Raw genomic sequence first — 13,933 nt, forward strand, 5'->3', positions numbered from 1 at the left:
ATGCTCCTCAGACTTCATGACTGTCTTCATTTCCAGTTTACCCTTGCTCTTCTGAGTCACTGAGTGCAATTTCTTCTGGACTGGGATCCAGATTTATTCAGTGACTTGAGAGCAAGACTGTGCGGGAAGTCCACAGGAGCAGAAAGGAGGGGGAGGAAATTCAGGAAAAGAAATAGGAAGTGAAAGGCAGGAGGCCCATTATGGAAATACTTAGGGACTGAATTCTCTCTGACACTGGCAAATTCCTGAACATCTTGCCTTCAGTTCCCTCATGTGCAAAACAAGGGATGTGTGCACTCATGACTGCTGAGTTCTCCTCAACTACTAGGACTTTATGACCAACTACATGTGAATAACTCAGCTCACTCCTGGGACTTATAGAACTCATTCAGTGTGCCCTCTCCCTCCCTCTTTCTTCTCTCTCATCTCTCACTACTTCCAATGAAAGAAAAAATGCAAAGAAATAACATTTCTATTGTTTGCTTTTTGTCATATTTCAAGCTGGCATCTTTTTCTGAGTTATTTCTAGATTATGATCTTGTTCATTATAGACAATGTTTTACTCTCTTAACACACTAAGCCATTCCTTATCTTTTCCCTTGGAGTTTTGTTTTTGTTTTTGTTTTTGTTTTTTGCAGTTGCAAGATTTAATGGAGTTCCCTTGGAGTTTAAGAATCATTCCTAACTGGGTGAAAATACTTTCACAAAATAACTTTACACTTGAAGCTTATTTATGCTGGTGACTCACCATCATGACACTGCCAGGCAACAACAGTACCTCATCAAACAGCATCATTGCTGGTCTTTGTTCTGCTCAAGACATCCTGCCCTGCTTAGGTCTGGGCTTGTAGTTCCAAATGTCAAAGCCTAATTACAAAAGAATCATATCTGCAATCATGTTTGCCAGTGGGGAATCCTGAGTTAAAAAAAAAACTCATCTGATTGATTTTCTGATGAGCAAATGTATTTTGCTATGAGCAACTTAACTCACGTATCACCAAAGGAACGCCTTGTTGGCCTTAGAGAGTTTGATTGTTTTTTAATGCCATGCTTAGAATAAACTATAGATGTGCTGCTACTGCAAAGAGAAGAGTTATTATTTGATCAACTTATGCCCTCCCCTTTTTTTGTTAAACAGGAAACTGTTAAGGACAACTCACTTCTTTTTATGCCAAATGTTTTGAAAGTCTATCTGGAAAATGGGCAGACCAAATCATTTCGTTTTGACTGCAGCACTTCCATTAAGGTAAGATGACCTGGTAAACTCTGTCCCTGGACTCTTTCAGGTACAACATGCAGGACACTGTGAGCCATTGTAGCAGCATCTTCTTTCAGAACTATCCCTTTGTTTCTGCAATTTTGTTGATTGCCTCCATATAATGTAGTCTGTGAATACTTCAAACCAAACCAAAGCCAAAAGCTTAAACCAAGAAGGTTCTGCTCTTTTATTTCTCTTGGTGTTGCAGAACAATATAATATGCTGTCAGTGAAGAAACACTAGAGCTAGTCATTTTAATGCAACTACAGGTTAATTAAAATAGTGTGACTATCACCAAGAAGGCTTGGCACCCTGCCCAAGGCCAGCATGATTTCTCAGCAATATCAGCTGCTCAGAAGATTAAGATGTTAGCTGTTAATTGAATATTTGCTACTTTGGTGTCCAGCAAAAAACAAGGGGTAGAATAATGTAAAAGTAACATTTACTTTTAATTTCTGTAACCAATTTCATGGTAATGATGCATAAAGAGGCAGAAATGAGGCCTGCTTCTTAGAAGAAGGGCTGGAAAGGAAGACTCACAAAGCAATCCTAGTCTTTCAGAGCCACAGGTGAGTTTTAGATAATAGATATTATAGCAAAGCATATGGTTTTTTTTCCCCACATGCCTTCTTCCTGGAAAAGAAAAGTACAGAGTCTCTTCCTTTTATTGGACAAAAGTGTATTCAGAAATTGATTGCTCCCTAATGCTTCATCAGCCTAAAATAGGCTTTCTTCACATGGCACAGTAAAAAAGATTTTATGAAGGTAAAAGAGTACCTAGTGATTATCTGTATAATAATCTATCAAGAGAATATCAACCCTCTGTTAAAAAATGTCTATCAATATCCGACCTCTAATTCTTGGTTTTTTTTAATTAATCAGCATAGACCTCACACGTAGAAGCATTTCTGCAAAGACCCACTCACTGTGTATTCTTATTGTCATGATACCAGCAAGCAGCTTGTTTCGAATTGCTATAAGTATGTAGTGGCTTAATAGGTCATGCAGTGGAAAATATTAGATTGATGTTGGAGCATTAAATCATCCTTAAATCATTCCAGATGAAATATTAACTTCCTTCATACAAGACTTCTAATTTTAAATGGTGATGACTAGAAAGGTCTTCTTCCCTTTTTCCTCATTCATTATCAATTTGTGGTGAGACGTTAATGTAATTATTGATCAACTAACCCAAGAGTAGGCAAACTTTTTCTGGAAAGGGCTAGATAGTAAATATTTTAGGCTTTGTGGGCCATTTGATCTCTGTTTCAACTACTGAACTCTGTCATTGTATCAGGAAAGCAGCCATGAACAGGTGGGTTTGGTTAGTCCTTAATACAATGCTCAGTTTTGATAATTCACTCAAAGGACTCACAGAACTCAGCAATTTGTTATACTCACAATTACAGTATATTATAGCAAAAGAATACAGAATAGAATTAGCAATGGGAAAGGCTCATAGTCAGGGCACAGGAGAGATTGAGTGGAAAGCCTCCAGATGTCCTCTTCCAGTGGATTCATACAGATAATGCTTAATTCTCCCAGAAATGATGCATGACAATATGCATCAAGTACTGCCAACCAGGGATGTTCACCCGAGCCTTGGTGTCCAGAGTTTTTATCGGGGGGTTTCCACATAGACACAGCTAACCACCTGCATGGTTGACCTTAGTATCCAGTCTCTCTAGAGTTAGAGCTGATACCATATGGCCCAATGTTCTCACTATAAATCAATTGTTAGCACAGACTATCTGGTATGGCCCAAGGCCACCCAGTAAACAAAAACACTCCTATCAGACAGGACAGTCCAAGGGCTTACAGGTTACTTCCTAAGAGTGGGAGAAAAAGAGCAAATTTTTCTTTAGGCAAGGTTAATCTGTTATTTCACAGTCAATATGTGAACAAATGGGCATGGCCAGATATAACCCACAGGTCATGGTTGGCAGACCTCTGAAATAACCCACAGAGCTACATTATTACAGCTCTTTCTGACACCATGGCCTTGTTTTGTGTTGCCAACTGGTCAACTCCCTGCCATTGGACTCCCTGCCATTGGACTCCCTACCCCACCTGAAGACCTAGGTAAAGACTTGAATGCATTTCTTAACAGAAATAAATCTAAATTTAAGAAAGCCCTGTTGTCCATTCCCTCCAGCCTCTTTATTACGGAACATATGCAAGACTAAGTTTGATTTCCCCGAGGATTGCAGATGACAATGAGAAGACAGGAAGAAATGCAAAGAGTTCACATCAAATTCAAGTTATCTTATCTTATACCTAACAGCCTCATTATTACAATAGACACTGGCTGGTAGGTGTAAAGTAGAAATAGTATAGTTATGAAAGGAATATGACACTGTGTAACAAAAATTGCCAAAATTCTTGCTGCAGAATTACAATAGGGAAAAACTATTGCTATTGATTTTTCAATGTCCTCCCTGGTGGTTCAGGAAAATGCTTTATAAAGTATGTTTGCCACACAAAGGCTGGTTTTGTTTTCTCTTTCCTGGGCTTTAAGAGAAAATTATAAAGCGGGGAAATCTTTTTTTTTTTTTTAATTCAACATAGTCAAGGCATTTCTCTTGAATGATTTTTTTTCAGGAGAGGGTGGATGTGGGGATCTTTGATTTAATGGGGCCTGAAGAAATTGAAAAAGGACCACAGAGAAGGATTAAAACATCAGAAAAGTCAGTAAAATAAAACTATAAGTTTTCACTCTAAGGTTTCTGGATCTTGGCACTGTTGAGATATTGGGCCAAATCATTCTTTTCTGTGGGGCTGTCTCTGCATTGCAAGATGTTGAGCAGCATTTCTGGCCTCTACATCCTCCATGGCAGTAGTGTCCCCAACCCTATTGTGACAACCAAAAATGTCTCCAGCAATTTCCAAATGTTGCAGTGGGACAAAACTTCCCTATACAATTTTTAGCATCTGAGTCTAAATTATCTTCGAGGGATCCTTTACCAGTTTTCAAGTACATGAAAAAAGTATAGGTTGAAGAGATTAGTTTTACATTGTAGTAAATGTGTGTGTTTGTATATGGAACACCTTTCTGATCATAAATGCTTAATCCTATAAAAGACTGCTGACAAAGCTTGCTCATTCCACCTTCCCCAGAGATGTAAAATAAATATATGTATATTATTATGGTGCCCTCACTCTGTGCCAAACAGTGTTATAATAAACGCTTTGTATGTGTGAACTCATTTAATCTTTATATCCGTTCTGAGATAAGCATTATTATTATCCCCAGTTTACACACAGGGAAACTAAGATACTTAGCGACTAAATAACTTCCCCAAAGCTGCACAGCTAATAAGTAGTAGAGCTGGGACTAGAAGCCTAACTGTTTCCTTAGCCCCCATTCCTTACAACCACCACTGCTCTTTCAGAAGGGTAAGCCAGGGTCAGCAAGCAGATATTTGTCTTCACAGTCTCTGTTGCAACTACTCAACTCTGCTGATGCAGCACACAAGAGCAGCCATAGATTTTGGATAAACAAATGGGTATGACCATGTCCCATTAAAACTTTATTTACAAAAGCTGATGGTGAGCTAGTTTTGGCATGCAGGCCATGTTTTCCAACCCTTGGGGCAGACCACTTTCAGAACTGGTTTAATTGCTACCCCATTTAGAAAAAAGGAGAATTGAACTGGCTACACTGCATAATCTATTGACAACCTTTCTATATCAAGAGCTTACATGATATTAAGCTCCTCCTCCAGCTATTTACCTTGTTAACTCTCTATTTTGAACTCCATAAAGATTTTGAATGATCGAGGAGGCCAGGAAAAGGGCAAGAGAAGGAAGGCTTCATTTCTGCATCTTTTTGGATCTTTGGAGCATTAAATTTCAGAATCAACCAAACGTATAAAATTTCAAGACTGGCAGCCTACATGTGTAACACTTTTCAGTCATGGTAGACTCCACAAGATGGCAGCTTCGATTTTGGTCTCATCATGTTCATGTTTCCTCTGTAAGGATGTCATCTTAACCCTTCAAGAGAAGCTCTCCATCAAAGGCATTGAACACTTCTCTCTCATGCTGGAGCAGAGGACAGAAGGGGCCGGAACCAAGCTGCTCTTGCTTCATGAACAGGAGACTCTAACTCAGGTCTGTGAAATCTCCCCCTCAAGTGATGAGGCTGCTGGTTAGAGCACAGGTTGCCCAGTCCAAGATTTCTCTCCCACTCTAATCCTGTAAATGTATTAATTGTATCCCTGGGTATCCTCTGTAAAGGAAGTGCTGGCATTCTTAATGCATTTTACACCTCAAGGTCATGTTTCCCTTTCTGCCCATCTTTTGCAGACTGTCAGTCTCACAGCTAGATTTGTCACTCAAAGTCTCACCAGCTGCACATTGAGAATATAGTTCTGTAAAATTATATTTTATGGGATTACAGTGATCTGTTCACCTGTTTTGGTCAAGAATCTCTTGAAACCACTAAAAAGAAATGGTTTCTGGGATTATTTAAATTAATCCAAAATCATATTTAGTTGTTTGAAATTCTGGGTGCATACTTGACTATTTTTGGAAGCCTGAAATCTCTGCCCCAGTCCTGCCCGCTATAAATATGTGATCTACCAATGTGTCCCAGTTCCTGATTACCAAGATGCCACCCCCATCTGTTCCCTGGGGAGACAAGCAGGCTGCTTGGCTGCTGAATTCAGCGCAGCACCCTGATTTTTCTTGTGACACAAGCAAAGTCTTTGTTGAATGTATAAAAGATTTCAACAAATTCCTCTTCCACAGGAGAGATCAATGATAACAGAACTTTATGGAGAGGGGTAGGAGGGGACACCAGGAGGAGAAGCATCAGATGCTGCCAGCTGGAGGGAGGGGCAAAAAGTGTTGTCACACTAAAGTGCTTCTTGGTTGTTGTATATAAAAGCTGGTGTCCCACACATTGGGTCCTGCAAATATCTCCGATTCTCTTGATTCAGTCCAACTTTTTGTAATAGATTAGTTCAAAAGTTGCCATCTGTGATTTATATTCCTCTACCTAAACTTGGCTTATTATTTCCATCAAGTTTTTTTTTGTTTTTTTTGTTGTTGTTGTGTTGTTTTGTTTTGTTTTGTTTTAGACAGAGTCTCACTCTGCTGCCAAGGGTGGAGTGCAGTGGCGCAATCATAGCTTATTGCAGGCTTGAACTCCTGGGCTCAAACGATCCTCCCACCTTAGCCTCCCAAAGTGCTGGGATTACAGGAATGAGCCCCCATGCCTGGCCTCTATTGAGTCTAAATCTACCTATAGATATTTTAAATCACTTCTAATGGTTATTATTTTAACCTGTGCCAAACACGCTTGGAAATAAAGGACTTATTTTATGCTTCATTACAGGGGCACAACCCCTGACATACAGAATCTCTCATGTGAAAGGTCAGTGTCTGGATCTGAGTTCCTCCGGAAGCAGAACTTAAGGATTTGAATGCATGTAGTTTATTTGGGAAGAGATATCTGGAAATACCCACAGAGGAATGGGGAAGAGAGATGAGAAAAATTGAGAGGCCAATAAAGAATGTATTATCAAACCAGTTTCCACTGTGGGTAACTGGAGCTCAGTCCTACTGGAGAGCATTGGGAGACAGTGTAGGACACACCTCAGAGGTATCCCACCGAGAGGCGAGGGGCTGGGACATGTGCCTACCGACATGCTGTCTGTTATTGATGGTGGGCTGCTCTCTTGTTATTCAGGTTTGCTTTGTGCTATCGAATGGTCACAGGTGTTTGCTGTAAATATCCTTCAGCTTATAGCAATAAATGTCAAGGGGAAATGGGCAGACATCCAGTTACTACGAGTCTAATGAAACCCCCCACAACGTTTTGATCTTTCTGGTTATACCTCCTCTCTAAACTTTTATCTACTACATAGCCTTTATAGGAAAGCTTCATGCTGATTTAGTTGGACAAAGATTCTCTCAAAGTCTCTTCTGATGCTAGGTAAACAAAACTTCCCGCTCCAATTACTATATTTCTTTTAAAATGCTGGAAGGAAACAACTTCTAATAATCATTCTTTGTTTAACTTTATTTTTCATTATAGAATCAGAACTAAAAGTGAAGTGCTAAAAATCAAGTATAATCTCTAGAAAAGAAAACGGATTTAAATATCCTGAAACAAACCAGCTATATGCCTTTAAAATTAATGCATATGAAAAAATTGATTGCTAAAATATTTGTAGGCATGATAAAAGTGGAGAGTAAGAAATTATATTTTTTCCAATAACAAAATCATTTTAAAACATTTAATTTCTATGAAAACATCCCAGTGGAACTTTTAAGCAACTTTACCTGAATTTATAGTGGTTTGATACTAAACTTCTGCTAGAAAATATTATTTATATACTACTTAAAGTTTCCAAGAATTTGTTTCTGTTTATTTGTTTGTTTATTTTAGAAAGTGTTATGGACTGCCATTTCTAATGACTTGAAACAACCTTTTTGCATTACATTACTTCATTTCCCAAAACCAGCGTAACCTTCTGATACTAAAAGTAAACTCAAGATAAGATGGCTTATGGAAAATTCAGGAAAGAAAAGTTGAACCAGTAATTAAAGGAGTCAGAGATATGGTGATTCCTGACTTTCTAACACACCAGAACAAACCTTCTGGCAAAATAGCCCATGAAGTCGCTGTGAAACACAACAGCAAGGCTGGCCAGCACTAGCGGCCTCTTAGGGTCCCCAGTTTCTTTGTTCCTGGTTTGCTTTACCATCAGCCAGTGATGAGTAGCCCACAGCCAGAAAGCTGGTGCGACTACTCAGGATGCCCACATGTGTACAAGTAGGGTGTCTTTTTCCATTGGAATTCTTCTGTTCAACAAAGTTAGCGAACTGTAAATGCATACACATGCATGCATACACACACCATGGGACTCAATGAAGCTATTTTATTTTAAATTTTTTAATTGCAGCTCGCAAACATTTTTGAATTGCCAGATCTGTCCCCTGCATAAGAGTATTACACACAACTGTGTTGGTTCATGCTGCATGGTTTTCATTTTGTTTTGTTGACTCCTTGAAGGGAAATCAATGAGCTCTTGCCTTCTTTCTTAGAGTCCAATGTCTTTCATTCATTCCAGTGTTTATTAAACACCTATTGTTTATTAATTGATTTCCTTTTGTTGCAAAAGGAATTAAGAAATGAACTTCTAGTATGTGACACATATTATGCTGTATAAAATGAAAACAAACTGAAATGAGCCATGGTCCTTAACCCTGAAGAGCCCGTGGTATATTTTAAGCTCCATTGAGCAAGTGGAACAATATCATCATGATATCAGAAGTTTGGAGTAGTTTGAAAACTTGTAGAATCTGATGTACTACATGGGCCAAAACTTCTGTCTTCCTACTTTCCGATGTGATGTCATCTAGGGTTGACACTATCATGTTTTCATTGCAATAGTGAGTCTGGAGTCTAATTTGGAAAAACAAAACAAAACACAGCAATGTTATGCAATAATAAACCACACTGGACAATCTCTCTGCTGTCTCTTTGGATCTCCTTTTTGTACTCCCCAATGTAGATTTGGGGTGCTATCACTAACAGCCAGCATCTGCAGATCTTCTTCCAAGGACTGCCCTCAGACTACCGGAGCCCATCGTGTCCAAACCTGGAAACTCATATCCCCTGGGACAGCTCTAAATGAATGACTCATCAGTGCTCCTTTGGCTGAGGTCTCAGCAGCTCTGTGGTATAGCTACCACTCCAGGGTTTCCTGCAGGATCAGGCTATAGCTACTCTCTGCTGGGGTTCCCTGAGGAGGCACCCTTGCTTGGCTTCCTCTTCTTTCCTGACCTGCTTCCCCCACTCCCTTACTAGCCTCCCCTGGGAGCACTTTCTTAATAAGTCCCTTGCACACAACCCCTCATCTCAGGGTCTGCTTCTGGGGAACCCAACCTGAGTGGCAAGGTTATGTGTAGTTTTCAGGGAATGAGTATCTATAAATACTAAAAGAATATCCGTTGATTCTTTCCTTAGTGTCCAAAAAAAGTTGACTGCTTCAGTATCCCTCAGCCATTTCTCAGTCAGCACTGAAGGGTTCTTGTGTGATTGGTCTACTCTTCCAGGTGACACAGAGGCCCAGCTCCCATAAGATGAGATGTCTTTTCCGAATTAGCTTCGTTCCAAAAGATCCAATTGACCTTTTAAGGAGAGATCCAGTTGCTTTCGAGTATCTCTATGTTCAGGTATGTTAAAATTTTGGCATGTTTTATATCAATGTTGTGACATAAACTAACTTCGGGGCTTTGCCCTGAATTCTTTAACTTGAAATCTTTCTTTTTTGTCCCCTACCTCAAGCTCAGTGAATCATACAATAATTCTGTGATGCTCTTTTTATTTTTACGTTTGATTTTGAAATAACTTCATACTTCCAAAAAAGTTGCAAGAGTAGTCATCGATACCCTTCATCCAGATTCACCAGTTGTTAACATTTTACCACATTTACTTTCTCTTTAGTATATGCACATTTTCTCTGCTCACACAAATACACATACAAAAGTAATTTTTTTCTAAACCATATGAAGGTCAATTACCAAAATAATTCTGGTTTACTCCTAAATACTTTGGCGTGTGTTTTCTAATAACAAAGACATTTTCTTATACAATTATTATACAAGTAACAAAATCAGGAAAGTAAACACTGATACATTTCCATTATCTCATCTACAGTTTATATCCATATTATGCCTATTATCCTCAAAATGTCTTTTATATATACATTTTTTCTAGAACAAGATGCACTGCAGGATCCCATTTTGCACTTAGTTGTCATGTCTCTTTAATCTCCTTAAATCTGGAACATTCCTCTGCCCTTTTTTGCCTTTCACCACCTTGATAGTTTTGAGGAGTACTAGTCAGCTATTTTATAGAAATCTCTCAATTTGGGTTTCTCTGATGTTTTCTTATGATTAGATTGATGTCATACATTTTGGGAAGAACACGAGTGACTTTGTGTCCTCAGTGTAACCCATCAAGAGGCACATGATGTCAGTTTATCCCTTTAATGGCAAAACGAACTTCGACTCTTGGTTAAGGTGATGTTCTCCGAATTCACCCAAAAGCTACTACTCTTCCTTTTGTAATTAAAAAGTAATTTGTGGAGAGTCACTTTGTAACTCTTTTTGTTTATTTATTTTGAGATAGAATCTTGCTCTTGTCACCCAGGCTGGAGTGCAATGGCACGATCTTGGCTCACTGCAACCTCTGCCTCCCGGGTTCAAGTGATTCTCCTGCCTCAGCCTCCCAAGTAGTTGGGATTACAGGTGCCTGACACCACGCCCAGCTAATTTTTGTATTTTTAGTAGAGACAGGGTTTTGCCATGTTGGCCAGGCTGGTCTGAAACTCCTGACTTCACGATCCACGCACCTTGGCCTCCCAAAGTGCTGGGATTACAGGCGTGAGCCACCGTGCCCGGCCTGTAACTCTTATTATCTTCTTCATCAAACTCTCACCCACTAGTTTTAGTACCGAATGATGATTTTTTTTTTCTTTTTTTGAGACGGAGTTTTGCTCGTTGCCCAGGCTGGAGTGCAATGGCACGATCTTGGCTCACCGCAACCTCTGCCTCCTGGGTTCAAGAGATTCTACTACCTCAGCCTCCCACGTAGCTGGGATTACAGGCATGCACCACTACGCCAGGCTAATTCTGTATTTTTAGTAGATATGGGGTTTCTCCATGTTGGTCAGGTTGGTCTCGAACTCCCACCCTCAGGTGATCTGCCCACCTCAGTCTCCCAAAGTGCTGGGATTATAGGCGTGAGCCATTGCGCCCAGCCCTAATTGATTATTCTTATCTGAATCCATTATTATAATTGTGGTTGAAAATTATGATTTTTCTAATTTCATTATTGCTTCTGCATTTATTAATTGGTATGATGAGAGTTTTCCCTTCTCCTTTATTTACTTATTTATTCATTCATTTGATGCTTAGATTATTCTGAAAAATTGTGATATTCATTTTACCGAATTGTTAATTTCAAGGTGGTAAAACTTGAAGAGAACAGTCTTTTCCAGACTGATACCTGATTCTGAGCTATAATTCCCCAAAGATGAAAGTTTCCAGGAATGAGTATCTGGTGTAGTTTGTTCCAAAGGGAATTTATCCAAGTTGATATTTATGAGGTGTTCCTATATTTTACTATAGCTGCTTCCTATTACTCTCGCTTAAATTTCCAATATAATCACATTAAACAGTAAGAACCAACTTACCTAATCCTTAGACAACTTAGACATCTAGCAGTAGAACTAACTACTTGAAGAGGTTGCAAATCTAAACATAACCTCCCCCTCCCCACTGCCAGAAAGAGAGAAAAAACAAAAATGAAGCAAAAAAAAAAAAAAAAAAGACATGCTGTCTTTGAGAATATCTGTATAAGGCAAACATTGCTGGAACCATATATAAAATATATAAAGCAAAAAAGTAAGAAAAATATAATAAAAAGAAGCATTTGTTAACTCTAGGTAGTTAATAACACTAATGTTTGCTCTACTATTTTCAATACTTTCTTGTATATTTCAAAACATTTGTAATCTTCAAAAACTGGGTAGAAAAAAAAGTAGGTGGAAGATGGAAGAGAGACTAGACAAGGTAGGTACCAGAGGTTAAGAACGGTGACATAAATTAAAATGGCAATAAGCCCTGAAGATCACAGGTTAAGTCAGACAGGAAAGACACAGAACATACAAGAATTTTCTAGCAGATGGGGGCACTCAGGGTGAGGCCAGTCAAATTTTCCCCACCTCAGTGGTCTTTGGAAGACTGTGGTACTTACAGCTCAGTGGGATGATTAACGTTCAAGAAGATAACCCTACATCATTGGGAAAAGTCAAGTCCTGTTCAGTGAACCCTGTTGACCAAGTAAAGAAATGTGTAGTGTGCTTTAAAATATTTTCCACCCCGAACAACGAAACTGCCACGTTTTGGGTTTTTTTAATGTTAAGCTTTGATCACCTGGACCCCTCACTTGTCAACAATATCTCCTTGTCCCCAGCAGGCGTGACTGCATGAAACAGAGCCTGGTTCTCAGCCGATCTGTTACTGCATCTTATCTTCCCCATGTCCCTGCTAAGAACCAACCCAGGGCTCTGCTACTGCAGCTCAGATCATGTGCTACATCGTTAGTTGCAAGTAAATAGTTACAGGTGCTGGTCAGTAGTCGCTGTAGACAGTGAGTGCATTCAGTGGTTGTTCTCTATAATTATATACTCACCCCATTCACAAGATGGTGCTTTACAACTATTTTACTCTGCTTCCATTTAAACATCACGAGTCCATTGCATTTATAAAAGAACAATATGGTTGCATTTGTCTTGGGGAGAGGAGACCTCTTAAGTAGACAAGGAGTACAGTTAAACCCAGTTCTGTTTAAGGTGCGTTTGCACAAATCTAATGCAGTTTAGGGAGATCTTTCTTGTTCAACAGACACATGTTTTATACATGTGAGACTGTCCTCGGAACACAAAAATGTGTCTGGAAATCTTGCCCAGGGACTAACAGAAAAAGACTGAGGATGTTTCTGCTTTCTTGCCTTGGGTATAAAATAGGCAGTGAATTAGCCACCTCTTCAAGGCATAGCCAGAGGGGGAAAAACAGAAAAACAAGTATGGTAGGCAGTAAAGACCAAAATAAAGCAACTGTCATATATCCTCCGCTGAAACAGGAAATCAGAATGTCTTTGCCTCAGACCCTCTTCTTTGAAATGCCTTGTATCACAGAATACATGCTACCATAAGTCTAAAATAACATCTAATATAAGTCAACAGATCTGCAAATGGTGTCTGGGTGCCCATGTTGATTTCAAGATACTAAAAAGATGCAACAAAACAAGCCTAGAGAACAAAAGAGTAAGCAGGAGCAACATGTATCGCTTTACAAAGATAAAATCAATTTAACTTAGTGGGCTTCTAACGAGGACAGTAGCCATTGACTAGATGAATCATGATGATGAAAACAGAAGTTGCAATACTAATATCTATTAATCTCCTAGTTCTTAATGGTCCATGACATATTTTACAGATTTTAGCATATATATTAACAATAAATGCTAATAGTCCAGATTGTTCAAATTTATCATTACAATGGGCTATACTGACATTTACCTGTCCACTATCTGTTAAGAGAAAGACTGTTATGTCAATTAGCAAATGAGTAAGACCTAAGAGGCTCCAAAACGTTTTCAAATACTGTAGTACTATTGGTTTCCTTTTTTTTTTATTTTTTTTTTTATTATTATACTTTAGGTTTTAGGGTACATGTGCACAATGTGCAGGTTTGTTACATATGTATCCATGTGCCATGTTGTTTTGCTGCACCCATTAACTCGTCATTTAGCATTAGGTATATCTCCTAATGCTGTCCCTCCCCCCTCCCCCCACCCCACAACAGTCCCCGGAGTGTGATGTTCCCCTTCCTGTGTCCATGAGTTCTCATTGTTCAATTCCCACGTATGAGTGAGAACATGCGGTGTTTGGTTTTTTGTCCTTGCGATAGTTTACTGAGAATGATGTTTTCCAGTTTCATTGGTTTCCTTTTTAAGACCTAACATGTTAGTTATAAATGAACATTCTGGAAGCCTCAAGTGGAGCCTTTTGGGATCTCTATTTAGCAAAACAGATACTACCCATTTGCTTGTATAATTGTATTTTAAGTAATATAGTTGAGAGTAATAAA

General features: G+C 39.0%; 1 protein-coding gene across 1 annotated transcript in view; it reads left to right on the forward strand.

Moving 5' to 3' along the window:
* Window positions 1–13,933, forward strand: part of FRMPD4 (FERM and PDZ domain containing 4) — an 873,455-nt gene that overhangs the window by 833,085 nt on the left and 26,437 nt on the right. Inside the window, exons 8-10 of the mRNA XM_030807547.1 lie at window positions 1,139–1,246; window positions 5,240–5,371; window positions 9,329–9,448. Of these exons, the coding sequence (XP_030663407.1) occupies window positions 1,139–1,246; window positions 5,240–5,371; window positions 9,329–9,448 (360 nt within the window). The remainder of the gene's footprint in view (window positions 1–1,138; window positions 1,247–5,239; window positions 5,372–9,328; window positions 9,449–13,933) is intronic.

This window comes from Nomascus leucogenys, chromosome X (assembly GCF_006542625.1).
Source record: "Nomascus leucogenys isolate Asia chromosome X, Asia_NLE_v1, whole genome shotgun sequence".
Lineage (NCBI taxonomy): Eukaryota > Metazoa > Chordata > Mammalia > Primates > Hylobatidae > Nomascus > Nomascus leucogenys.